Source organism: Haemorhous mexicanus, chromosome Z (genome assembly GCF_027477595.1).
Source record: "Haemorhous mexicanus isolate bHaeMex1 chromosome Z, bHaeMex1.pri, whole genome shotgun sequence".
NCBI lineage: Eukaryota > Metazoa > Chordata > Aves > Passeriformes > Fringillidae > Haemorhous > Haemorhous mexicanus.
In genome coordinates this window covers 70,989,344-71,015,937 of record NC_082381.1, presented here as the reverse complement: position 1 = coordinate 71,015,937, position 26,594 = coordinate 70,989,344, and the positions used below count along the sequence as shown (strand labels likewise).

Genomic DNA, 26,594 nt, shown 5'->3' with positions numbered 1-26,594 from the left:
ATTACTAACACTGCAACAAGCTCAATATAGCTCTGATAAACATGCCTTAGCAAATGCCTACAAATCACACACTGTAGACACCAACATTTTGAAAGCCAACTGCAAATTGTTTCATGCAATTTTGTTGGTTCACACTCCAGTTCTTATTAAACCATGGCTGTTGTATTTCTTATTAAGGTGCATGTGATAGCATCATTGTTCTTTCAAGGAAGAAATTATAATACTCATTTCAATCTGTCCTTCATACCTTTCATTTGATTATTTATTTAGATGTTAGAAATATGCTCCACACCTACAGAGATTCACAAAATAATGAACATCTATTTATCTGGAACAAGTGAAACAACTAGTCTCATCCATTACACCCTTGTCTCACGCACACAGGGAAACAAAACAAAATTCCATGTTGTTTCTCTGTGTAAGTAAGCATTTCACCTGAATGCCTCTAGGTCAAATCAAGCAAGCAATCACAAAACCCAAGTGGTTTCCAGTCCCACATTCAGGCACACTGTGAAGTTGGGTTTATGGCTCCACATGAGGGAGATGGAGACATGATAACATAACCAGGCCAAAGGCAGCTCTGTAGTTTCCTGAACAGGATGCTCCTGAACAGCCTACCTCTGTGATTTAAATCCCTCTTACAAGAAGTCTCAGTATTTGCATGAGGCAGCTTTTGGCAGATACCAGTGATTTGCCCCTCATGCTGGACACAGAAACCGAGTGCCTTTAGGGTCTCTGCTCCTGGCGCGGCACTGACAGCGCTCGCTGGGTGCTGCTGCATCCCCGTCACGTGGACCGGCTCTGCTCCATTGCCTGGCACTCAGTCCAGCAGCCACGGATGAGCTCACACACAGCCAGGGATCAGCAGGTTCCGACCAGGCCATGCTGGGAGACGTGGGCCAAGTGCTGATAAGGGCAGATGTGGGCCAAGTGCTGATAAGGGCAAGCGACACACCCACGCCAGACAGTGAGCACTCCTCACTGTCCCAAGTCACCATGTCCCCTTTGGAGGTTCTTCCACGAATGCATACCTGCATCACTCCATCCCAAGAGCGTTTTGTTCCTTCCTACTCCACAGCGTAGGTTGTTGTGAGACAGAGATATTAACCCAGAACCTTCCTTGTGCTACAAGGCTCAAACCTTGCCAGCTCAGAGTCCACAGGCTACAGCCAGAAGCCCTTCTTAATACAGCCATTTTTGCACCAAGTTTTAGCTAAGAGAGCTGTAGCTCATATAACCTCTACACCTATTAGTCTCCAATCAGTTATCACAACAGCAGAAATATTGTAGGAGTCCTCTCACCTGCATGAGTTTCTCTTCTTTTTGAGAAACTAATCTAACACCAAAGCAAGCACCATGAGTATCTCAAGTCACGCATTTGAGTATAAACATATGCATTTCTCATTAACATTGTAGAAACGGATTTTAGGTGAGAGGCACCCATGTAGTCATCCTCCAAGGGTTGTTTTTCAGTATTTTAATATTATTCACAACTGACTGTTCAAATGCAGAAAACGCTTTTATGCTACTTTTTCTACAAGAATTAGTGCTGCTCCTGTAAAACCTCAGTTTGACAACAAATCCATATTTCCAAGTAAACAGTTTGATAGTTCAATCAATATTTTCTTTTAAAATACTCCAGTGTGGCTTGTATTTAGCAGTTTCCACTATATACTGTAACACCATACAGTAATCCCCTTTTGCTAGCGCTGCTTTTATGCATGGCTTGTTTTAAGTTAATATTTTGTACTTAACAATCATTAAAAGTACACTCATAACAACTTAATATACTTTAGGTTTGATAATTTAGTTCACTTATGAACTTACGTAGTACAGAAAAGCCTTAAAGAAAACTTCATTTAAAATTAAAAACCTCTGTTTAACCAATGATAACCCATAAACGATCACTTCTTCTGAACACTAAACTAATAAATCTCGTCTTCATACAAAATTTGAAGTGAAAAGTAGATTAAAAAACATGAAAGTAACGTTGCATACTGAAAACTGATTAGGCTCCATTAACGGAAATACAACATTAGATTGAGCTACAGTCTCTGATGGACTTGCATTATGGATAAAAAAAATGCAAAGACATTAGTCAAGTAAAAGATTCTCTATTAATCTTTCAATTTTGTTAGGTAATTTAACAGGAATCAATGCATTTTTCATATTTCAGTCCTCTTAGATACATACTCTTATGTCTCTATAAAAATCATCCCTAATTTGAAAAACATCTTAAAATCACACAAAACCAAAAAGGTATGGTATCATCATCTTTGGCTCACATTTTCTTTTGTTAAAAAAAAAAAACAAACAACCTGGGAAACTTTGTCTGCTTTTTTGCCCATTTACATACAATATTTGCAGCAGCTCAAAAGGCTCTGAGCAGCACACGAAACACCAGAAAGACTTCGGCAAATGCAGAAAGACATCAGCCTATCCAATTACATGGGCATGCATGCAGAAACCCACTTTTGCCCTCACAAGAATAGAGATGTCAAAAAAGTCACAGTCTGTGTCTAAATAAGCTTTTCTCCAGTCTTCCAAAGAAGCTCCTGTGAACAGCTGATTCTATTAGCTCTTTATCAAAGTGACAACAATGACAAATAAAACCAGCTTTGGGCTCCATTCCCAGCCTGATGAAATAAATGTAAAGACTCTCACTAGCTCCAGCTAGTTGAATTCACACAAAGTGTTCAAATGTCCCAGACAACAGGAGTGATGCCCTGGTACGTCAGTCCTGCCCACTCCTGTCCAGTGTCATCTTATGTTCAATCTCCAAATCAGAGAAAAGAACCTGAAACTGTGTAATAAATGCAGTTCATCCATTCAGGACTGTGAAGTTAGCCAGGAGTGTATGTCTCATCTAAGGCAAAGTCCATTCAAAATAAGATGCAGTATTTGATAACTTCAGTGACTATTTACGTTAATTTTCATACTCACTTCAAAAGATTGATATGCCTATATTCTTAGTTACTTCTTAATCTACTGCTACACATGTAAAATTCATAATCCTTGTTTTTAAAAACAAAATGTTTCTCATTTTTAGACTGTTTTCTCTGCGCTTGAGGTGGTGAGAATTCCCAATATTACCCAGTCCAGTGTAAGTACAACACATACTTTTCCCGACTAAAATGAGGATTTGCCTTGAATATTTTCCACTGCACCACTATATTAGTCACCTCATATTAAAATATTAGTATAAGTTCCTAATACCAGTTAAAGTCCCAGGTCTTGATTAGAAAATTTTCTGAGACAAAAAGGACTATGAAGCAAAGCAGTGTGATTTGTCCAAGTCTGAAAACAGACTCTCAAAGACCCTGGTAGTCTGGTAGAAGTACATGTCAAAATGGATCCTATCCCTTGCAGGGCTGCTACCTATGAGTCCATCAGCAGCAATCAGCAGACACAGTACAAGTCACTGTGACTCTCACCATTCAACAAAATTATGTGCAACACCCAAAGGTGAGACATCATCGCTGGGTAGGACATGGGGCTGAAAAGAGATGCTGGAGAACACAAAGATTTGTATATAGCATGCTATTTCACAATAGCCAAGACACAGGAGAAGGAAACAAAGAAAGAAAATAAAAAATCCCCATATAACTCTTCCCTCAAGAGTAATTAAGGCACGGTTTCCTACTTAGCCACACTATTGAAGTAACAGGTTGTAATAAGATTTAAAACACAGCATCTGTCCTCTCATTCTGCCTCTGATCAGTAAGGCAGCTTTAGTTTTCTACAACTGGGACATTTTTCAAGCTCTGATAACAATTTCAAGAACAAACAAAACTGCCTACGTACATCAGCATACTTTTATTTATACCACATCTATACAATCTAAAAGACACATGAGCACAGGAATTGTATCTAGCTGAAAAGACAAAACACCACAACATAGTTATCAAACTATTTTTCTTCCTGAAGATTTATTTTACCCCAACAGCACAGTTTTATTTTGTATTTTCATTCCTATCTACCTCTCACAGGCCTGGTAAAAAAGATCAAATTACAGATGTATATTCCTGACCACAAAAAAAACATCGTATTAGCTTCCAAATACCAAGATTTGTTTTTGTACAAATTTTTAGAGCACTTTATCATCTTGTATTTAAAATTTAGCTTCTCCATTTTTAAAATAGATGTATGAACAGAAAGCTGTGCTAGAAATGCCAAGCTCTGACTACCAAAAGTATCAAAAGTATCAAAAAATTCTTCATCCTGAAACCTTTTCAGCAAGAACCAAAAAGAGCTATAGGAAATCCATCCCAGCTAGAAGACACACATCAGTTTTTACTGATGAAAGGGGGAAGGGGGGAAGGGGGGGGGCAACTACCAAATTTCAAAATGCAATCTTACCTGGGTCCAATATTCAGGCACACAAAACTTTGACCATGCTTCAGAGCACCGGAAAAATACAGTCATATTACTGAGAAATCTGGGTGCTGGGCTTTAAAGCTTATGTAGCCAAACAGGCATTCAGTGATTTGTCAAAAAATTCATTACATTAACACCTCTAGGACTAAACATGCTTCTAAGTTCTCCAGCTGAAACTTTCATTGCAAGCAAAAAAAATAATTAATTTAAAGGCATTCTTGCAGTTTTAAATTAATTTCTTTTTTTGTTGTTTTTTGTTTTTTAAAGCTGTTTTCCTGCAAGCAGTGTAAAACTGAAATACTCTGACACGTACACACAGAATAGTTTTGCCAAAGCATCAAGGACACTTTCTGGCTTCTTGCTGAGACACCACAACCTACATTTACTACAAAAAGGCACCCTCATCTCTGCTTGTTGCTTTGGCCACGGCATAGGTTAGGCTTGCACTTTTTCTCCCGGACCTGTTGGCTTAGGACAGGCCCAGGCCGTTGCTATCGTGGTGCCTGGGTCGGCAGGGCGAGCATTCACAGCAGCAGCAGCAGCAGCAGCAGCAGGAGCCGGCACCCTCTGCCGAGGAGATCAGCAAGCAGCAGAGGGCACAAATGCAGAGCAATCGGAGCACTCTCCCTGCAACACCAAACACAAGGTCTGCTTCGACACGCGTAACACCTCAGGCAAAAAAATGCATCCGGATTAGGCTGCAGAAGTACTTTGAAGTTCCAGTTCTTTGTGGCAGCAGAAGCTGAACAGGGGTTAAGGCTAAGAGGGAAGAATCTCCCATAACTACAGGTTTAGAAAGCAAAATAAACACTGCGTTTTGCAAAGTCTCAAGCATCTGTTGGTCCCCCGGGTTCTGAGATGCTGCTATTGAACCTCAAAGAAGTGAGAAGTTTAATTCAAATAACAAGAGTTCAGTAAAGAAACATCTTTACAAACATGCTCATCATGAACCTTAAAATATAATTATTTTATTCATTCATTTCAGCTACCAAACTGAAAACATTGTTTCATGTGTAGTTGTAGAGGAAGTCCCTTTGTGCATGGAGAAACCACAGCCAAAACCAAAGGGCTGGAGACTCTCATACTACCCATTCATCATTTTAAGGGTATCAGGGTGTCCCCACTGTACAGGAGGTAACAAATTCACCAATGCATTGTGGCCACAAAGCTTACCAACAGTAGCAAAGAATCTCACTACTGTTGAAATACTCAAAAACATCAACCATATGTAAAGCCAGCAGTAGCACACCTGCATAACCATTTGCAGAAGCAAAGAGCAATTTTGCTTTTTTTAAAGTTATCGAATAATTGAAAATACAAATTCAAATGTTCCTTAAATTTGTCATTACTTATCATAGTGCAAATAAAGTTTGGCAAACACATCAACTACTCAAAACATTATTACGTGTGTAAAAAAGGTCTGTTTTCTAGTCTGTCTTGTCAATTTTTCATTAAACATACTTAAAGATGCTCAGGTCCAGTGTCTATCCAGCAGCCTGATTTTTATTTGTTTCTGTTCCACAGACTGTTCTCTATTAGTGAAAGAGCACTATCCTGCTATTTCTTTTTTTCTTACTCTAAGCTCTACTGTGCCTTCTACTCATTAGCTGAATTAATTTTTCCATGTACCAGGGATGAGGTTTGTAGAAATACTGCTAAAGAGCATAAACTACATGAAACCTAGGATGTTTATCCTTCCTTTGTTCTAATCAGCTCTGAAAACAATGAACTGTTTCCTTGTGTCCGCAAGTACACATGAATCACATCCTCACTTATTAAAAATTGCTCTTCATTTCAATGACCCTTTGAAGCACCAAAGGGGGGGCAATATATTATGAAAAGTCACTGTTTCTACATAAAATAATCCTTCCATTTATATTTTACAATGCTCAATATAGACCACTACTCTGGGAGAGAGTAGGAAAAAATATCTTTATATCTAGTCCCTGCAACTGAAATACCTTTTTAAGTACCAACTGGTGCAGGGGTTCTGAATCTATTGACAGCTATCGGTATAGAACAAGAGAACCGTATCTTATTATAAAATTCTACCTACTCAGTTTGGAGTCCTAATGGTAACGAGAGCATCTTTATTGCTATTTATTTTACTCTTGGTCATTAGAAAAAGACATCTCTGTTATAACAGCTGATTCTGGATCACAAAAATCATGTTAATGAAAATATTACTATCTCAGCTGGCAGTGTGAGGCTGTCTGTAACCCTGGATAAAACTACTGCATTAAGGCTGTACAGTCAACCTTGGACACAAATCAGATAGCCTGGTTTAAATACATTATTGCCTGCTTTTACAGGTCCTCTAAATCATGTAAACAAATTCAATTAAAACCCACACATATTTACATGCATCAAAAAATACTCCTGGACTTACACATCTGGGTAATATGACTGACGTAGTGGAATGGTTAGGAGGTTGGAGTTAACCATACATATTTCCTGTAAGGCTTGGCTGTAAAATTAACATTGACTTCATTTTGCATAAACCAGCATCAATTCTGAGTGGAAGGTTTAGTTGATGGTATTGTCGTGCTGTAGGATCTTATAGAAGTATTCAACCAGCTCATTTTCATCAGCGGGACATATATCAGTGGACAACAACTTAATAACAGCAGCAAGCTGTTTAAATTTTTTTTTCTAGACAATCTTGTAATCAGGCCTGACACATTAGCTTGATTCAGTGCTGCTCCACTGCTGGCAATTGGAGATTGTACTGCTGTCTGTGCAGCTCCTTTTCAACACCTGGAGCAGGCAAAGAGAGAACAACAGGCAGAACTTGAAATTGCCCTAGCACAGCAGTGTCTCCCTTGGCTGTCGATCCAGATGAAGCAGCAGTCCCCCATGGCAGCACATCATGCCCACCAGGCCTGTAACAGGGCAGTCAAAGGGCAGGTTCACCTCTGACCTGCTCAGAGGTGAACAAGCTCAAGAGGCAGGTGCTGGCCACCGCCCTGCTCACATGGTTTCAAGGCAGGATGAGTAGCATCACTTTCCATCGTGCCTCAGCTTGCTTAGATTCAGTTTTGCAGCTCACATGGGGACCGGTTGTGAGTTAATTGGGATCAATTTCTACTGAAATAAGCTTTATTTAAAAAAAAAAACAAAAACCAAAACAAAAACAAACAAAGAAAAAAATCACAGATGGGGAAATATCCATCTACAATATACTTAATCCTGTGGTGAATCTCCTAAACATGTAAAGTTTTAGCAGATGATACCAAAACCTCTACTAATATAACTGCAACAGGAAAACAATTTCTTAGTACAGTATCTTTATGAGACAAAGTCTGAAGCGACATTTCAGCAAACACCACATATGTTGTACCAAAACCTCATATAATAGTAGAAGCTGCCTCTTATTAGAAACACAAAATTGATTAAAAATAAAAAGAAACGATGGCCACTGCTTTCCAGCAGCCTACCAGGAATACAATGACAACATTCTTGGCTCTAAATATCATCATAAGGAATCAAAAGTATTTAGATACTTCTTATACCTTTCAGTTGTCCTGAATACCACCTTATTACTAAGAAGGAAGTTATTAGATATGCATACCCATGAAAAAACTTTCCAAATAAAAGTTTTTGGAAAAAGAAATATTTTTTTGTAAATGCCAAAAAAGAAGCCACAATGATGTCTGCATCTTAACTAAATAATTCAATTCCTAGAAAAATTACATAATTTTAAAATCTGTTATTATGGTGGTTGAAAATAATGTAGTTTTCCTATATTACACTCTAGTTATTTACTCTGTAGCATTTTGTCTGGTTTTTCTGTCCCATTATGCTAAAGGAAAAAAATCTTTCATACTGTGGTAGTTCCTATAATTAAAGAGGCTACAAAAAAAATGTCTGTTTGTATGTTGGCATGGACAATTTGTTTATATTTATGGAAGAAATTATCAAGTTATTAGGGACCAAGAAGATCTGCAATCTTAGAAGCAGCTAAAAAGCTGTAAAGTGTTAAATAATAGCAACCTTCTGAGAGGCATAATCTCTCTTTTACACATCTCTTACATCCAGGACCTTTCAAAAAGCAGTGAATGATAGATGCAAAACCCTATTTTTCCTCTAAAATTTAACATACAAACTGAATCTGTGAGATTCAGAGATCCTATCTTGTTTTTGAGCCTTGAAATACCAGTGCTCTTTCCATCAAGTGTTATGTCTATGAACTCCGGGCTCCTTTCCACCAGTGCAGAACTGGATAGCCTAAGCTGGATAATTCTGTTATAGAGGAGTCCCAAAAAATGGGGAAGAGGCTGACCCTACCACAGATTTAAGATGTTTTGAAATCACAACTGCCTGCCTGTCATGGCCTGAGGAGGACAATGATTGCCATTATGTACCCACACAAGGAGTGAGGGCTGCTTACAGCTCAGTTGCCTTGAGCCTCACTTACCGCATTTACTTCACTATCCTAGCAGAGAGACTATGTTTCATGATTTTTCTCATTTGTCAGCAACCCCACAACCCCTATGGAAGCAGCAGGATTTCTACAGAAAAGATTCAGCCACAGATGAAGTGGCACCACTACTCTATTCACTTGTTTCTGGAAGATGGAGGTGTCCATAAATGATAAAGAGTGGCTGGTGCAAAGCCTCTGCAGGAAGGAGAGTTTCACCTTTTATCTTGCTGCAGCACATGCCTGTACAGCTCAGCAAGGAAAGTGCTGTCTCCTTTTATTTTTATATGTATACATATATGTACACCTCACTCATCACTGCAGTTACCCCCGAGCAAGCCTTCTGCTCTCCAGCATGAGGTCTCGCACGAGAGCAAGTAAGGTTGTGTACAGGGAACTGCACTCATGCCCAGAGGTCTTAAATTTCTTTCAGTCTGGCTTCAGTGGAAAGCAAGCAGTTTTCCTAGCAATCTAGTCCTTTCTTACCTCCACAATACTCTTGACCTTTTCTTTTGCTATAAAGTACAACAAAATTGGGGAAGTCACACAAGTGTGAATTAACTAAAACTGAGGCTTGCCACCTATCAACATACCTTTACTTTGTCACTGTACAAACTGAAATCTTTAATGAATAAAAAACTTCCTGTCACTGCACTGAACAAGCAGTTTCTGGCTAACAGCTGCCCCTTAATCACAATTTTAATCACAAGCAGTATTCTAAAGAGCTAACCAAATCCTCAGATTTTCTTAGATCTGACAATTTAAGACCCAGTTAAACCATAATGTCAGCCATGCAAATGCAATGGCACTGCCAAACATTATATAAGAGGACTGCCACATAAGAAACCTTGTATGTACTCATGAAAGCAACAAATTTCTTTTCTACTGCTATGCTTCCAGCACCTGTTTTTTATATGCAGTAGCTAACCCAAGTGAATGACCGATGTTTAAACCCTCTTAAGTGGATCTGACATATTATCTTGTCCCTTAACTGGAAGCAGGTCAATTTAACCAGTGGTTGTGACAGAGGAGACAATTTTACTCCAGCTGAGCTTCCACATTTGGAAAAACCATTGCAAAAAAATTATGCTTTTACATACAAAAGGTAATTTTTGAAGACAAGCTCCTCACTGTGCCATGAACCTAACCCCAAAGCTGGAAGCAAGAACAGAAAAAAGACAACGGTAAAATCTAGCCTGTTAACAAAAGACTCAGTCACGTTGATTAGTTCTAGACACAGCCTATCTAGGACCATACAAAAGTACCGGCCACCACAGCACTTAAGCTTTTTCACAGAACAAGACAATGATAAAACAGATGGATGGACTAAATCAGAAGTCAGTCTGTCATCAGCTCCATTTATTCTGAGCCTGGGTAAACTCAGAGAGCTACTGTCAGCCTGGGGTAACACAATAATGCTTCTCCATTCAGTGGGGGCTTTTGTGTAAGAGCTGCCAAGGGCCTCTGGCCCAGCTTTTTTCACCCTAGCAAGGCTCATGCTAGAATGCTGGCAGCAGGGCTTTCCTGGGAAAACACAGTGAAGGTAACACAGCACCTCTGTTTGAAGTATTTTAGGGTTTATACATGGTCCATTATTTGACCTAAGTAATAAATTTAGCCTCACTCTTTCCCCAGATATTATGTTAGTCAGCCACCCATTACCTGTGTGAGCTTTTAAGTGCTGAAAAGATGAAAGGAAAAATACTTTTTAGCAGTAAGAAAATGTGATTACAAACCAGCTCAAAGTAGCAGAGGAGGAAAGCTAAAAAAAAAAAAGTAACAGAACAGATTTCAAGTTGCCTTCAAGTATCATTTTGGTTTACATTACATATTTACAGGTAAGTAATTTTTTTTTAAGAAGTATCATTAAGATTATTGTTTTAATGTACATGGTAGGCGATAAGTTCAGGACTATAAATATAAGCCCTGTGTTACATTAGGGTAGTCTTTGGACATTAGCTGGTTGATAAAATTGACACTTTGGGTATTTTCAAATCACCAAAATAAATATCAGAAAATTTTTTTTAAAGTAGATAGCACTAGTAACTGTTTAAATAGACTTCTACTCTAATCTGTAAACATTTGCAAATACTGCTTTACAACCTGGACAATTACAAGAAAGTCTACACTTACAAAGTAGATTTGTAGTTAACGTGGTCCGATTAAATGAAATCAAAATTTTCTCATCTCTAATACCTAAAAGAGATTCCTGGACAAGGATATTCATTTGCATTTGTAGTGGGAAAGAAGTGGCCTATGATTGACATCTTCTAAAGCCTTGCGCTTTACCATTTATTAGCAAATCCTGTAAAAAACATCATCTGCAGGAGAGCTAAAGCTGAAACAAAAACGACTCAGTTTGAAACTTTTCCCATGTGTAAGTGGAGATACTCAGGCACATAAAGCACCAACAAGAGATGCTTGCAAAATCATGATTACAGAAGTGAAAATACACTTTTACAAACAAGTTTCATTATACATACTTCTCCATGTTTGAGTAATTTACAAATAATGCTATCTAACAGAGAGGAATTGCTACATCTGTATTACTGGAATTTTTAATTTGTGTATTGTCTATCACAGACTAACTCGCAGATCCATAAACTAGGTAGTGGTAAACTGCGTACTGGAAGAAGACAGTTCTTCTCCCAGGTAATTTAAAATCTATTAAATATTGCTTTAATCTTATTTAGCCAGAAAAAAACCCTGAGGATGGTAGTCATAAAAAAAAAAAGAAAGAAAATAAAAAAAAAAGTCAAAAAATCATCACTATGCAACTTGGAAATTTTAAAATATTTTATATATGCATCAAAATGCAGCTGTATCTAAAGTGAGAAATCACAATCAACAAGTTAGTATCCTCCTAAACCCCATATTTTTCAGGAGATATTAGTCACAATTCAGTTTAACAAAAAGTGATATGGGTTGGGATATGTGGAAATATGAACAGTTAAACAGTGACATCTAATTGTGCCTTGGGATCCTATCTCTAATGACCCAGATTTGCAAACTTTTTCCTAAACTATATTTTATCTATTCAAGAAAGCATTACTCAGGAAAACACAACAATACTACAGTCCACTAACATCAGGCAATATTAAGATTACATTATACAGAAAACCAGACAGTTCTCCAAAAAGGAAAGACATTTTAGTCAATTTTCTAAATTTAAGGCGCTTCTTATATGTTTGCTTTGGAACCTTTCAAAACTTTAAAGGGTTTCTAGAGGAGAATGAAGATGTCAAACTTCCTGTGCTTTTAAAAAGCTGTTTTTCTCTTGCTAGTACCCCATTTCAGAAGCCAGCAATATAAGTAAACACCAAGTACTGTAAGATTCACCACAACAAGTGACCTTACAACTACCTACTATGTCCTTTCAAAATCACACTGATTTGCAAACTATGCCTGTGGGTGCACCAGAGATCCATCCATCAGTTACTTCACATGCAATGGCTGCAAGTATTTGGAAATCTTTGTATTATGGGGGTGGTTTGGAAATGGGAAATCACCTGGATATTTAAGTCATACTGATGTAATGTAGGCAGCCAAGCATCACAGCAGGCTCCCTGCAGAACAGACCTGCAGCCTGCTTTCAAAGTTTTTGGGTAACACTTTGTCCCACAACATACCGGGGCACATCCAGAGGTTGTGGATAGCACCCTGTCACTACTGCTTTAATCAATTTTAAGTAGGGAGAAGAAGGATCTTCTTATGTATCTGCGTCATTCCACTTTCCGTCATCCAAAGCCGTGAGCTGGCACGTCATAGACTACTGCTAATTGAGCATGAGGGGCATCTAAACAAAATAAATATCCCTGGATTGGGATATGCTAATGCTTGTCCTACGCAAGCATTACAACAGTAAAGGGATTCCAAACAGATGAAGCCAACAGTTCAGACTCACTGCACAGAAGGGGACTGGAGTTAAGACTCACTCCCTTGATTACTCCAAGCATTTAGGACATGAAATACTGTTCCCACCCTTGGTTTTTTTGGTTTTTTTTTAACTCTACTATGGCAGCCTTTCCACAATGGGCAGAAGTTCTTACCTAGTGCAGAGTTCAATTCTTACACCGCCCCTTATGTCTTGCATTTGTTCACACAAATAAAGAAAACTAATACTGATGAAAATGCTGTTGCATACAAAATAAAGGGGAGAGAAATAGTTATGGAAAGTAGCTAAAAGTCCAGGGAGAAAAAACACCCCACCAACAATCAGTCAGTCTCGTGGGTTGGTTCTTTGAGAGAGCCAGACAAAAGGAAAGAGAGAAGCACTGTGAGAAGCTGTGTTCTTCTCTACCACCAACATTCCTTTTCCTAACTTTCTAATCTGATTTTACAGGACCTACTCTTCAGATAGAGAGCAAAGTACTTTTGCATGTTCATTTCTGTACTGAAGTCTATGTTCTCCGCCTTGAGCAAAGCTTTTCTTCTTCAGTTTCTCACTAAGGTAAAATAGTATAATTTATCTATATGCCTCACTAAGAGGTCAAAGATTGCAGTTATATTACAATAGGAAGTATTGTATAAATGCTGGGTATGTTTCAGTAATAAGAATAGAAATTATTCTTCACAATAACCTTCTGTACCCCAAAATGAAAATCCTCCTGCATTAATTTTTCTGACACTATGGTACGAGCTTGCTGGTTTATAGTCAAGATTGCTCACATGCTGGTTAGTGGCACAGATTTACACTTTGTTGGTTTTGGTTCGGATTTTTTGGAGTTTTTGTCTGTTCTTTGGTTTTTTTTAATTATCTTACCAACCAAAACAAAACGTCCCGAATGAACACTGAAAGATGACAAAAAATTTGTATACAAGGAGTTAGATTTCCAAAAAGGGAGTGAAAATTCTTACTTATTCAAACAAGTACAAACAAAACAGTATCAAACCCAGAGCACCTCTGAGTCTATCTATAAATGCAAATCAGTTGTCAAATTTTACTTTTAAAAGGTCCACTTTTTGTAAAAATCTGAATATACTTGGCAAACCCTAAAAACATTGATTTGTAATTAATTTTACCTCATTCTAGAAGCAGCTTACCCTCACTGTTAATCAAAGACACTGCATATCTCATCTGTTATAGGGAGTTAAGAAATAAATACTTGAAGAAAATGCAGCATTTTGTGAAAGAATGGTTATACAAACATTACAAGCCAGGAAATTGACAGGTGTTCAAACTTGTTAGCAAGAAAAGACCAGGTTGCATCTGTCAGTCTGATCTCACTCCCTTTGGAAACAAAGTCTCAGAGTTATACAGTGCTGAAACAGCCTTGGAAACTCTTGACTTTGTAGCTTACAGATGCATACACAATAGGTACTGAGTAAAAAGATCTTTCAGCTGCAATAAAATCTGAAAACGCAGTTCTGAGAATAGCAAAGTGCCAGGCAGGAAACTCTTAAAACAGAGCTCAAATTGGTGCTAAGCATCTGTAAAGCCAGGAAAAGCACAGGGAATATTTCATTGTGGGATTAAACTGCACAAGTGTGCAGATACTTCATATCTGACATGAAGGCACACTTCAACAGGAACTTAAAAACTGTCAATAACAAAGAGCAGATACTTGCTAAGAGCAGCCAAAGCAAGACAGTAGAGTATTAAGAAAGCATAAGCTGAGTCAAAACAACTATCTTCCAACTTAAAACAATAACTACAACTGAAATGGTTAAAAGATGCTAAAATATCATCAGCTGCCTTTGCAAACATAACAGTAGGAAAAATAACCTGTATAATTAAAGCTTTCTTATAATTTCTAATTGCATATGTTGTTGTTCAAGTACTCAGTTGATTAAAAATATAAAAATAAATTTTGAAGTAAACAGCACTTTTATTAATTCACCTTAAAAAAAAACTAACTCCAGAAATATACCTGCATATTTCTTACAAATCAAAATCAGGAAAGAAATTTTACTCATGGATTAAAGATGTGGAAACTCAATTTCAAATTGCAAAACCAAAGCACATACAGACCATAGCAGATCCCATCACAGAGTTCCTAGATAATGCAAATCCTCAGCTTCCAGGATGTGAAGGAAGAGCGCACTCTGTTGCAGAAGCACACCTCTGGATGTAGGTGCCTATTGTGATGGCACTTTGGTTGAGAGCATGTTCTTTCATAACAAACAGCGTTATGAGAGCTGTCATCATCATTGTTTACAAGTAGAATCCGCCATACAGCTCCTCTGGGCTCAGGAACTATCTTTATCACCTTTCACGCTACTTTCTACACCGTTTCTAGGAAAGATCCCTAATTCTGTATGGGGTTCTGTGAAAAGAAGGAGCAACTGAAGAGATAATTGCCAGCAGCCCTGAACAATCTCTTTTTTGTTTTTAAACTGACGCACGCAAGAAAACAGTGTAGCTTTACAAGACCTGCATCACTTTGACAGCTTGCACTGAAATTTAAAAGAATTGGTATATAAAACCACAACAGAACCAGCTGCAGCTCCCGCTCCCAAACCTACGCTGGACACTGCTTGCCCAGGTCAAGTTTCTCCGCCCGGGGCCGCTCCAGCGCCCTGGCCCCTCCGGCCGCCCCTGACCCGGCACAGCCCCGGCTGCCGCGACCCCCGGCCCGCGCTCAGGGGGGAGCGCGGCGGTGAGGCCGAGCCCGCGGGCTCCTACCTTGTTCGAGGCCATTTCGCTGACGGAGTGCCTGGTTTGCAGGGTCTCCAGCTGGTCCAGGCACCAGTCCAGCTCCTCCATGGTCTCGCTAGCAAGTTTTTGGTAGGCCTCCTCTGCGAAAAGACAGGGAAAGGCGCGCTCAGTTCCCAAGCGTTTCACAGGGCTCACGGGGAGCGCCAGCGCGCCCATCCTCCGCTGCCCGGTGCCCGGAGCCGGGCGCCGGTCCCGCATTCTGCCGGCGCGGGCAGCGGCTCTGCCCCTCCGCTGGGCCGCGCTCTCAGCAGACACCGGGGGCGGCGAGGGCAAGTAACTTTGGTCCTGCGGGGCTCGCCCCCAGCCTCGGCTCGCCGCCCGCCCCGGGGCCGCTGCCGCCCGCAGCGCCGCCCCCTCGAGGGAGGCTCCGGCTCCGCACCGCGCCCCGGCAGCGCGGCGGGGCAGGGGCTGCGGGGCACGGCTGCGGAGGGCACCCACAGCCCCCAGTCCGCGCCGGCAGGAGCGCTGAGCCGTCCTCCCCGTCCTTCTCTTACCTACCGACCGCGGCACCATCAGAAATTAAGCGGGTAACCTTTATAGAAGCGTGGGGGAAGGTGTAAGAGCACATGTGAGTGCTCCGAACAACGCCGGCCCGCCGAAGCGCCGGCTGTCAAAGGAGTGCTCAAATAACTGCAGTCGTATTTGTTCTAACCCAAAGTCTGTGTGCGTGCGTGTGCTAGAGCAGGCACAAAGTATTGCATGTTGGCTGTAAGCACAAAAGAACAGATGAAAAGGTTTTGGAACTGGACGTAGGATCACAATAGGAGAAATGAACCCAATAATGACCATGATTTAACCAAAATTGCTAAGTATTCAATTGGAACTAACTATCCTGTAGAAGTTTCAGTTACAGACCGGAAGATGTACCCTTCTTCAATAACTCCCCAACAACAGGAAATCTGTCAGCATGCAAATAATTTTAGAAAAATAATCGTATATACAGAGTGCAAGCTTCACCTACCAAGCCTATTTTTCATTTCAATGTAGAACTGAGGGCAAGAATACTTCTCCACATTGAACTCAGAGCTGAGTGAGTTTTAACCCAGGTATTCTATCCTGCAAGCCTTGTATCTTAAACATCAAATTTTGAAACTGCCTGCATGGACACATCTAGATCAGCTACATGCAAACATTCCTCCAAGGCAGAGAAATATTTCTTCGATGGGCTGTTTATGGACATCTATAATATCTTCCTTGACTTGTTTCACATCTATAACATCTCCTAACTTGTTTCACCTCAAATTAACCTTACTTTCAAAATGTCAGAGAAGCAAAAAATCAGGAAAAGAAATTAACTAAAACTCGTTTTCAAATAAAACATTCCAGCATGGACTACTGTCAAATGGCTCAGTGCATTACTGTACAACATCCTGGATGCTAGACCTGTTTCACATGCTCAGAAACTTCAAGTTCCCTCACAACTTTTAAACTTCACATACTTGTGGCTATTGCAAAAACACCCCACAATTTTGAATAAAGTTCACTGTCATCTGAAAGAAAGTAATATAGGAAGAAGTTTGAATTGAGATTAATTGGCAGAACCATTTAATAGAAATTTTGCAGTGTTTGCCACTTCAGTAAACACATTAACCAATACTCAACAAAACCCCTTCTCATTAAATTGTAAACTCTGTCATTCAGATGCATACTTACTACAAATGCTGTCTCATCCAAAGGAATTCCCTAGCCAATAAAGTCAAGATTTCCAGCCTGTTTAGCTATTGAAAGAGAATCCATGATGGTCTCTAAAACAACACACATCACAGATCACTAGCTCTTGAAAACAGTAAAACGAATTTGTATGATGTTATTTTCCTGCTAGCCTGAAGCCTGCCCAGTAGCAATTCTTGAAAATCAGATACTGTGAACCATGTTTTTCTTAACAAGATCTTCCTTCCTAGCATCCCTTCTAATATTTAAGAGATTATGTAGATAAAGTCAAGTATGAAAGTATGAGAAGTATGAACACAACAAATTAAACTCAAGGGATACAATATTCAGGTAAAACTAATAAAGTGTTCAGTTTGCTATTTATTTAGCAAAAGTATAAACATTACCAATGTCACCTTACATTCAGGAATCTTTATCTACTATTTACCTTACCAGTCGATCTCAAAGCACATTAGAAAGCAGAATCCATCACTCACAAGCACCTCACCCTCGGGTTGCTTCTCACAATCTCCCACTTCAGACTGCCACACTTCAAGAGTCTGTGACTGCCGTGGGGACCCGACTGACCACTCGGGCTAAATGAAATTCTGATGGCCAGTGCTAGGCTTAAGACTTGCTGGACTTGGCACCTCCTGACAATTCTTAGAACTCAGAGCTGTCAGACCAATCTTAAATGGAAATAAAAGGTTTTCTAAATGATGGCAAAGTACCCATCAAACAAGCACACCTGCAGTTCTGAAGGGCAGAACAACCGTAGGAAAGCTTTTTTCTAAACAGTACCAAAGCTCTAAATTTGGCCCACACTTTTGTTGTTATACAATGTGGTGGAAAATGTTGAGGTTAACAGCTTTTCAAGTATAACACTCCGGTGCCACTAAGCTAAGAATAAAAGAATAATTATCAGCTGTGCAGCTTTGAGGGCCTCACAACACTGTTTCTGACTTCTCTGTTACCTCTAAGATAGCACCCTGTAATTACATCCAGGACTGATCTACCAATAGTTTTTTTTTGTTTTAGACACATGATCAAGCTTCCCCACCCAGATGATGAAGTCTTAAAACAGATTAACTTCTGTAAATTAGAGGCATCTTGAAATGTCAAAGGTTCTTTTTTGTCTCATTAGGCTCTAATATGAGGAAGAGAACATTTTAACACCAGCTGCTTTAAGAATTTGCATGTTATTTTGTATATGCTTTTAGAAAAAAGGAAGTGACAGCAAGTGTTCTTTTTTCAGTTTACAGATTACAGGCAATTCCAATATATGTAGCTTTCAGTATGGTACATAAAAAAAAAAGGCAAAAAAAAACAACAAATGAAAGGCCAGCAGAAAGAAAAAGCTCTACCATAATCATTTGGCACCTCACAGCTATTTTTTTTTAAAGAGTGTTCTACCGTCTGTGTTTATAAAAGACTTGATTCTTAGCACAGTGCCTAACACATCACCATAGATGGCTGCATTTTAACTTGCATGGTTATTTGGGAACAATTTCTGTTCAAAAATTTTGAAGGGAAAAATTACTATATGGCAATACTTATGTAGAGTGTCCACTTTACGTAATGGTTTGTCATGATTTTCATATATGTTATTCTGCTACTCCTGGAGAACAAAAAGCAATATTATACTTTTCCACTCAAGTAGAAAAGCACTCAAGTGTATTTGTACTAATCTTTTTAGTATTTTAATTAATTTCAAAGCAGCAAAATCAAAAAATAAGTACAGATTCTTCATTATTGCCTGATCAGTTGAGATCATCTAAGTGACGCAAAGATCCTGGAAAAGAGTTGACTCAGCAAGCACAAAGTGAAGAGCTTTGACAACTTGCCTTAAAATGGGAGTGTCTTGGAGGCAAGACAAGAACTCTGCTAAGCAGTGATGTGATCCAGAGTCTTGGCATGTGTACTGTCTTTTGGAGCTGCAGGCTGCTGGAAGAAGCTCTGAAAACCTCCAGACTATTCTAAATGAATGGAAGATCTAACCAGAAAAGGAAAGTCAAAGAAGGTGCACCCCCTGATAAACAATGCTAGAAATAAACTGGTAACAACAGATTAAAAGAAAGCTGAGGTACTCAACAAATCTTTGTCACAATCTTCATTTCTCTCTTTGCACTCCTCTTGAGAGGACAGACAGATGGATGGGGACTGGGATAGCAAAGCCATTGTAAGGGAAGATCAGGTTTGTGACCACCTAAGGACCCCTAATATAGTTAAGTCGATGGGACCTAATGGGATACATCCCAGAGTCTTCAGCTAAATGGCTGATATAGTTACCAAGCCGCTCTCCATGATATTTGAAAAGTCATGGCAGTCAGGTGAGAAGTCCTTTGTTACTGGAAACATTGTGCCCATCTTTAAAAAGGGTAGAAAGAGCACCCTGGGAGCTACTGACCTGACAAGGTTGCTTCTGTGCCTGGAAAGATCATGGAACAAATCCTCCTAGAAGCTGTGCTAATGCAGGACAGCGGAGTGATTCAAGAGACCAGCACAGCTTCACTAGGGTCAAGCTCTGCCTGACAAATCCACTGGCTTTTGCAGTGGACTGGCTGCATCAGTGGACAAGGGAAGGGGTGTGGAGGTCCTGGACTTCTGTAAATCCTTTGACATGGTCCCTCACAACATCCTACTCTCTAAATTGGAGAGAGTTGAATTGGAGAAGTGGACTATTAGATGGATAATAAATTGGTTGGATGGTCACATCTAGAGGGTTGTGGCCAAGGACTCAGAATCGCTACGGACACCAGTGACAAGTGGTGCCCTCAGGGGTCTGTGCTGGGACCAGAGTTATTTAATATCTTCATCAGTGATGCAGATAAAGGGATCGAGTGCACCCTCAGCAGATTTGCAGATGACCCCAAACTGAGTGGTGCTGTTGACACACCTGAAGGATGGGATGCCATCCAGAGGGACCTGCACAAGCTGGGGAGATGTGGCCCATGGGAACTCCATGGTATTTAATAGACCAAGTGCTTGTGCTGCATTCAGTTTGAGGTAATCCCTGGTATCAACATAGGCTGGGGACAAATAGATCCAGAGCAGCCCTGCCCAGAAGGACTTGGGGGTGCTGGTGGCTGAGAGGCTGGACATGACCCAGCCATGAGCACTGGGTCACAGCCCAGAGAGTTAAACGTGTCCTGGGCTACATCCAGAGCAATATGGGCAGCAGGGGAGGGAGGGGATTCTGCCCTCTGCTCTGCTCTGGTGAGACCCCACCTGCAGTGCTGCATCAGCTCTGGGGTCCCAGCACAGCAAGGACCTGGAACTGCTGGAGCGAGTCCAGAGGAGACCACAAGTGTGATGCACAAGCCTGGTCAGAGGGATGGAGGATCTTTCCTCTCCTAGAGGAAAGATTGCATTGGGATAATTTAACCTGGAAAAGAGAAGGCTTTGGGGTGACCTAATTGTGGTTTTCCAGTACCTGAAGGGAACAGTCAAGGAGGGTATAGAAAGACTTTTTACAAGTGAATGTAGTGACAGGACAAGGGGGAATGGATTCAAACTGAAAGAAAGTAGGCTTAGATTAGGTATTGGGAGGAGATCTTTACTGCAAGGGTGGTGAGGCACTGGAATAGGTTGCCCAGAAAAGCTATGGATGCCCCATCCCTGGAAGTGTTCAGAGCCAGGTTGGATGGAGCTCTGAGCAACCTGGTCTGCTAAAAAGTGACCTTGCCCATGGCAGGGGGTTTAGAAGTAGATAATCTTCCAACCCAAACCATTTTATTGTTCTATGATCTACTGTGAGATTCAGACCCTGGAAATCATCCCTGAATTTTCTCTCTGTATTTTTGCTCTTCAGCCTACTGCTTGAAGTTTGGAGCAACAGAATTGCAGAAAAAAGATTTTTCAGTTTCTCTTACAACTACCATTTCAATAAAATCCTCAGAGGTTCAAATCAGTATTTTTTTGTGTAAATGAGGATGTTCATACTTAGAGACTTAAGTGATGTCCTAAAATTGAAGTGACTGATATATTTAGTCAATATTGATAGTTTCTATTAATCATAGACATGTTAGCTCTTATTCATCAGAGAAATAGCATCCATTTTCTTGCAACTGAATTTTTTTATATCTACTGAGAAACATCACACATATTATGACTTAAAATGTTAAGTCACAATAGCCTGTATTGATCTCTCTTGTGGAGTGTTCACATGTGTTACTGTTGATAAAATGTAATTATGAAAGGTGTTTTTGTTCAACACCTAGAAATGTGTGCACATCTCTCTACAATCACTGCCAAACCAATTCCCTTGATCAGATTTTAGAATGAGCATCTGGGAAAAACTCTCAGCTGCAGCAGGTTTCTCAGAAAGTGTCTTTAAGGTCCCACTCGTAACACTAATTTTTTCCATGCTAAGAATATCTCCAAGTTTCTTCTCAAAGTAAAGAGAAATTCCTTGTACCTGTTAGTAGCCTTACACATGCAGAGACTGTCCAAATGACAAGGATATACTGCTTTATACAAGTAGCACTAGCCTTAGGCTGTGAAAACTGCCTTATCTCCATGATGAGAGAAGGTAGAAACTTTCAGGGTACAATAGGAGGTAAATGATAAATTCCAGTTGTGTTCAACTTGTCAAAATACTTGATTATAGTTACATAATAAAAAAGAAGTGCATAAAGAATTGTACAAACAAAACACATATTAAATGAGGATCTAGGAAAAAAGTAATTTTTATTCCTGAAACAGATTTTATTTCTCTCATGGTCTTAGAACAAACCAAATATCTCATGTAACAATATCTCTGTGTACTAAGACTTAATGTCAAGGGCAAAAGGATAAAAAGTATGTGTTTATATTGTTACGAGACCAGGTAACAGAAACACTGCAGATATCTAGGAAGAACTTACTGGGCTCTTGAAAAAGGCCTATAACAGTTAGTTTAGACTAAATAAAACACTTCTGATTCCTCTAAATAAAGAACTGTATCATTCGGGTCTCACTATATGTTTCAGTTTCTCTGTGTGGTACTGCAAACTTGTGCTGGCTTTTTTTTCTGTAATCATTTTATGTATTTCTTGGAAAAAAGGTCTGGAACAAAGTTACTCATGCTGAAATAATTTGCCCAAAAGTCTAGAACAAAGTCTAGAACAATTTCTGTATGAAGTATTTGCAAATTCATCTAAACAAACAGTCTTGAGAGCCACAGAAAGGCAGAATATTTTTTAAAAAAAAGTGTTTTCAGTTGAAGCCAACCAGGCAAACATGCATTCAGTACAGACAGTATATTTAAATAATTTACTGCCTCAATGACAAAGCACACCAAAATTTTGCAGTGTGAATGTTTAAATCCACTCTTTGCTATTATCAAATATCCAGCAAGGCCAAATGAATGTTCCTCTGTTACCACTCATCCCTACCCAGTGCTCCTTTCCCCTCTGACCAATTTGGCAAAGTACTAACACATTCCTTACTCTACTGCTTATAAGAGTTTGCTAGAAGGACCACTGTCACTTACTCACTGAAGAAAAGAAGTAAGCCTTTTCATCAAGGAATCAAGTTTGCCCAAAATGAAGAAAAAGGGGGAAGCTTTTGATTTTCAAGTAGCTCAAGTAGCACAATGTCCTTTTAATGCATTTTTATTGCTTTTCTCATGAAAAAACTTATTTTTGAGAAAAGGTCTGTTTCTTTTTAAAATTGCTTTTTCTCCCAACAGTTGTGAGAGAATTGTCAATTCTATTCTCTCATGGACAAGGAGTTCAATAATGGATTCATTGGTCAAGTTTCTTTCTTGTCCTTTTTTTATACCATAGAAAAAAAACTTCTTCCAGTGGAGAGGATATATCCTCAAATCAGTTTCCCCTCTAGCTGTAAGCCATTTTCTTTCCAGGAAGGATACTGCTGTTGATTCAACATAATGAGAGAAGTGAAAGGTTTTCAAAGTGTAACAAAATCAGAGGCAACAGGCACGAACTAAACAACAGGATGTTCCCTCTGAACATTGCAAAACTTTCCCTGAGAGGGTGACTGAACACTGGCACAGGTTGTGCTGTGGAGTCTCAATGCTTTTAAATCTTCAAAAGCCATCAGGGCATAATCTAGGCAACCAGCTACAGCTGGCACTGCCTATGCAGAAGGATTGGACTATGTGGCCTGCAGAAGTCCCTTTCAGTTTCCACCCTTCTGTGATTAAATTAGCAATTGAGAAAATAAAAGCCATTTTTGTAAAAAAGTGGGTGGCTCAAATGGTGATGCTGTCATGTTTGCAATTCTATAATAGTCTTTGTCCCTGCTAGAAGGGACACTGTTCCTATCAGGATTTTGCTGAAGAGCCCTTTTCATATATGTTGGCATGGACATTATGATAAAAACCAGAAATAAAAATCACTAAACATAAATATGTAAAATTTCTCTATTAAAAAGACCAAGTCACAGTTTTGTTTTCCTGCTTTCTTCGGACATATAATCTGAACATGAAGGAACCACTCAAGTTTTTATCAAAAAGTGCTCATTAGAAATTGTCTTCACTTTTGAGCAGATTACTATTGGTTTTGCCTGAGATGTCGATAGCTCGAAAACCTAACAACTCTGTTCTGCAACAAATGTTCATTATCAACTGGAACTTGCTTAGATCAAGCTGACTGGGGGTTTCATCTGGGAAAGACTTTTATTATACCTTTTATGTTTGGGTTTGAGTATCCTTTAGAAACTTTCCAGATAAATATTCAGATATCACTGTGGAATAAAATAAAGTTTTTTGGTAAGCACCAAAACAGATAAAGTCTGTTTCCCTAAACTTTTGTGTCTTTGTGTAGTTGACTTGACTGCTGAACTCCCTGACACACATGGGTGCAGACTGAGTTCACACTATATGAAAAAAATGCTGTGCACAGGATTATTAGGATTTATAAATGCCAAAGTCTAAAAAAAGCTTAATCTGTCTTTGTCTTTGCCAAAAAACCTGAGTAGAATTCCTGGTGTCTGATAAAGTGGGAAAACTGAATGAAAGCTTTTCAAGAGTTAAGTCATTCACTTTGGCTGTTCTTCATATAAATCCTCTGGTGTCCAATAAGATATGTGCTCAAACTGCATGTTTGTTTGTTTGTTTGTTTGAAGACAGTGTTAATAGGCTCTTTTATAAAGTCACCATTTTTGCAGGGTTTATATTTAATACATTTAATAAATGACTACCTTGTTATCAGATTTAGCTGGCATTGGCCAGTAATTTCAAAAGTTAATAATTGGTAATACACACCTATTTCCTTAGGGAAGCATTCTAAAATGTCACACTTTTATTGGTGTTAATTCTAATTTAAACAGAGATGCATGATATTGGTAAGATAAACTAATTTAACTGATGGCAAGAGTGAGCAGAGAGAGGCTTTTTCTCAGAACCTTAGATGTTGCAGGAGAGTGGAAAGTTCTCAGCCTTGCCCCAGCTGTGTAGCAGGAAGAATGCTTTCTTTCCAACAAAGCAAAAGGAGAAATAGAGGAACACACAACTTCAATCATCTTTCTTCCTGCTAGCAGAAGATAGGGCTGTAGCATGAATGAAGTTTCCTTCTTTGTTTTCGTGAAACTGTTCTTCCCTCCACACAAAATTAGCTGGGTTGTATTTACACAGCACAGAGAGGCTACACTTTTGCACTCTTCCCTAAAATAAGAACAGAGGGAACTGGCAAATATCCCTTTTAGTTTCAATATTTATTTAGTTTTTAAAGCTTTTTTCCCAGGTGAAGTGGTGTCTGAATCAGCCTTTGGGTTAGCAGCACACTCTTTACCACTGAACTCTCACGTCCTACTAATGACAGTGGAAAAATGTGAAATTCTTGTCTGAATGAATACTCTTGACAGATTATTCCCAATGAATATGTGCTGAATCAGACCCTTACTCTACAAAATGTACAGATCACCTCCTCCATCTCTTGTAAAATTCCATACTTCTCTGTGGCAGTGCTGCAGACGTGAATAATCCTTTTGCCTATAAGACTAAGATGGTGGATAAACTCTGGTTTTAGTTAGATAATTCTAACAAAACTTTTACTATTGTCATAAATATTTTTATAATCTCCGTGGGTTTTGCATAATTACTTATAAATTTATTCAAAATATTATTCTAGTAGTACTCAAGAGACATATACAGGAATTAGATGGTACAAAGACATCAAAATTCAGGGTCTTGTTCCCTAGTTTTTTTTTCTGTTAATGTTCTTCTGATATGGATAAACAGGAAGCTTCTCCCCTTCTAGACCTACAAGTGACCAGTACAATTTTTCTTCTCATTTTGCTTTTTGTCAAACCACAGGATAATATAAAAGACAAAGAACACAATATGTAAAAATCAAAACAGAAATTAAAAAAACCCAATCCAAGTAATATGATCTAACATACAAAACACAAAACTGAACCATGGAAGTTATCAAAACCTTTTTTTTAAAGAAGGAAAAAAAAAAAGTAACAGTTTTAGTCACAGTAACAAAATTCAGGTGTGGACTTCAACATTTCCAGCAATTGTATTTTAAAAAACAAAACAAACTGTTCTGAGATCTGGGGGCCAACACCACTTTTCTCCTGAAGAATTAGAGCATCAGGAGCTGGTTGGAGCTATATGTTGCTGGTGAAATCAGTTCACCCAAGGGAAATACATCTTTCAACATTTTTTAGGGAAGCATAGGTATTTTAGATGTCATCAGTCATCAGTTAAAATGCAAATATTATAAAATAAGATACATACAATTTTTAAACTATATTATTAAGCAGTGCTAGGCAGCTCCAGGATGGATCCACCAGAGGCCAAGGCTGAGTCTGTCAGTGACCATGGCAATACCTCTGGGATAATGTATTTGAGAGGAAAAAAGTTATTGTGCAGAAGCAAATTGTGGCCAGAAAAGGTGAGGATATGTGACAGGAACAGTCCTGAAGACACCAAGGTCAGTGCAGAAGGAAGAGCAAGAGGTGCTCCAGGTGCCAGAGCTGAGATTCCCCTGCAGCCCATGGTGCAGACATGGGGAGGCAGCTGCAGCCCATGGAGGAGACTCATGCTGGAGCAGCTGGATGCCTGGGAGTCAGTCAGGAAACCTCCGCTGGAGTAAGGTCTTGGCAGGCACCTGTGACTTTGTGAGGCACCCATGCCAGAACAGCTCCTAAAGTGCTGCAACCCGTGGAAGCAGCACATGCTGGAGCAGTTTGTGAAGAACTGCAGTCAGTGGAAAGGGCTCATGTTGGGGAAGTACGCAGAGAACTGTCTCCAGTGGGAGATATTCCATGATGGAACAGGTGAAGGAGTCCTGTCTTGAGGAAGAAGCAGTGACAGAAACAATGTGTGGTGAACTAACCATAGCCTCCATTCCCACTCCCCTGCAACACTGGAGAGGAAGAGGTAGAGGAAACTGGGGAAAAAGTTAGGCATAGGAAGTAGGGGACAAGATGGAAGGGTGATTTAAAGATTTTGAGATTTTAAGATTTTAGTTTTAATTCTCACTATCCTACTTTGATCTGATTATTAATAAATTAAACTAATTTTCCTAAGTCTGT

The 26,594-nt window shown here is 39.4% G+C and overlaps 1 protein-coding gene across 7 annotated transcripts in view; it reads right to left on the bottom strand.

The window, feature by feature from the left end:
- Positions 1-26,594, bottom strand: part of PDE4D (phosphodiesterase 4D) — a 533,887-nt gene that overhangs the window by 31,904 nt on the left and 475,389 nt on the right. For 6 of the 7 annotated variants that reach the window (XM_059836725.1, XM_059836727.1, XM_059836729.1 and 3 more), the window contains one exon: positions 15,423-15,535. The exons of the other annotated variant lie outside the window; for it this stretch is intronic. In XM_059836725.1, coding sequence (XP_059692708.1) covers positions 15,423-15,535 — 113 coding nt within the window. The remainder of the gene's footprint in view (positions 1-15,422; positions 15,536-26,594) is intronic. 7 annotated transcript variants of the gene reach the window in all.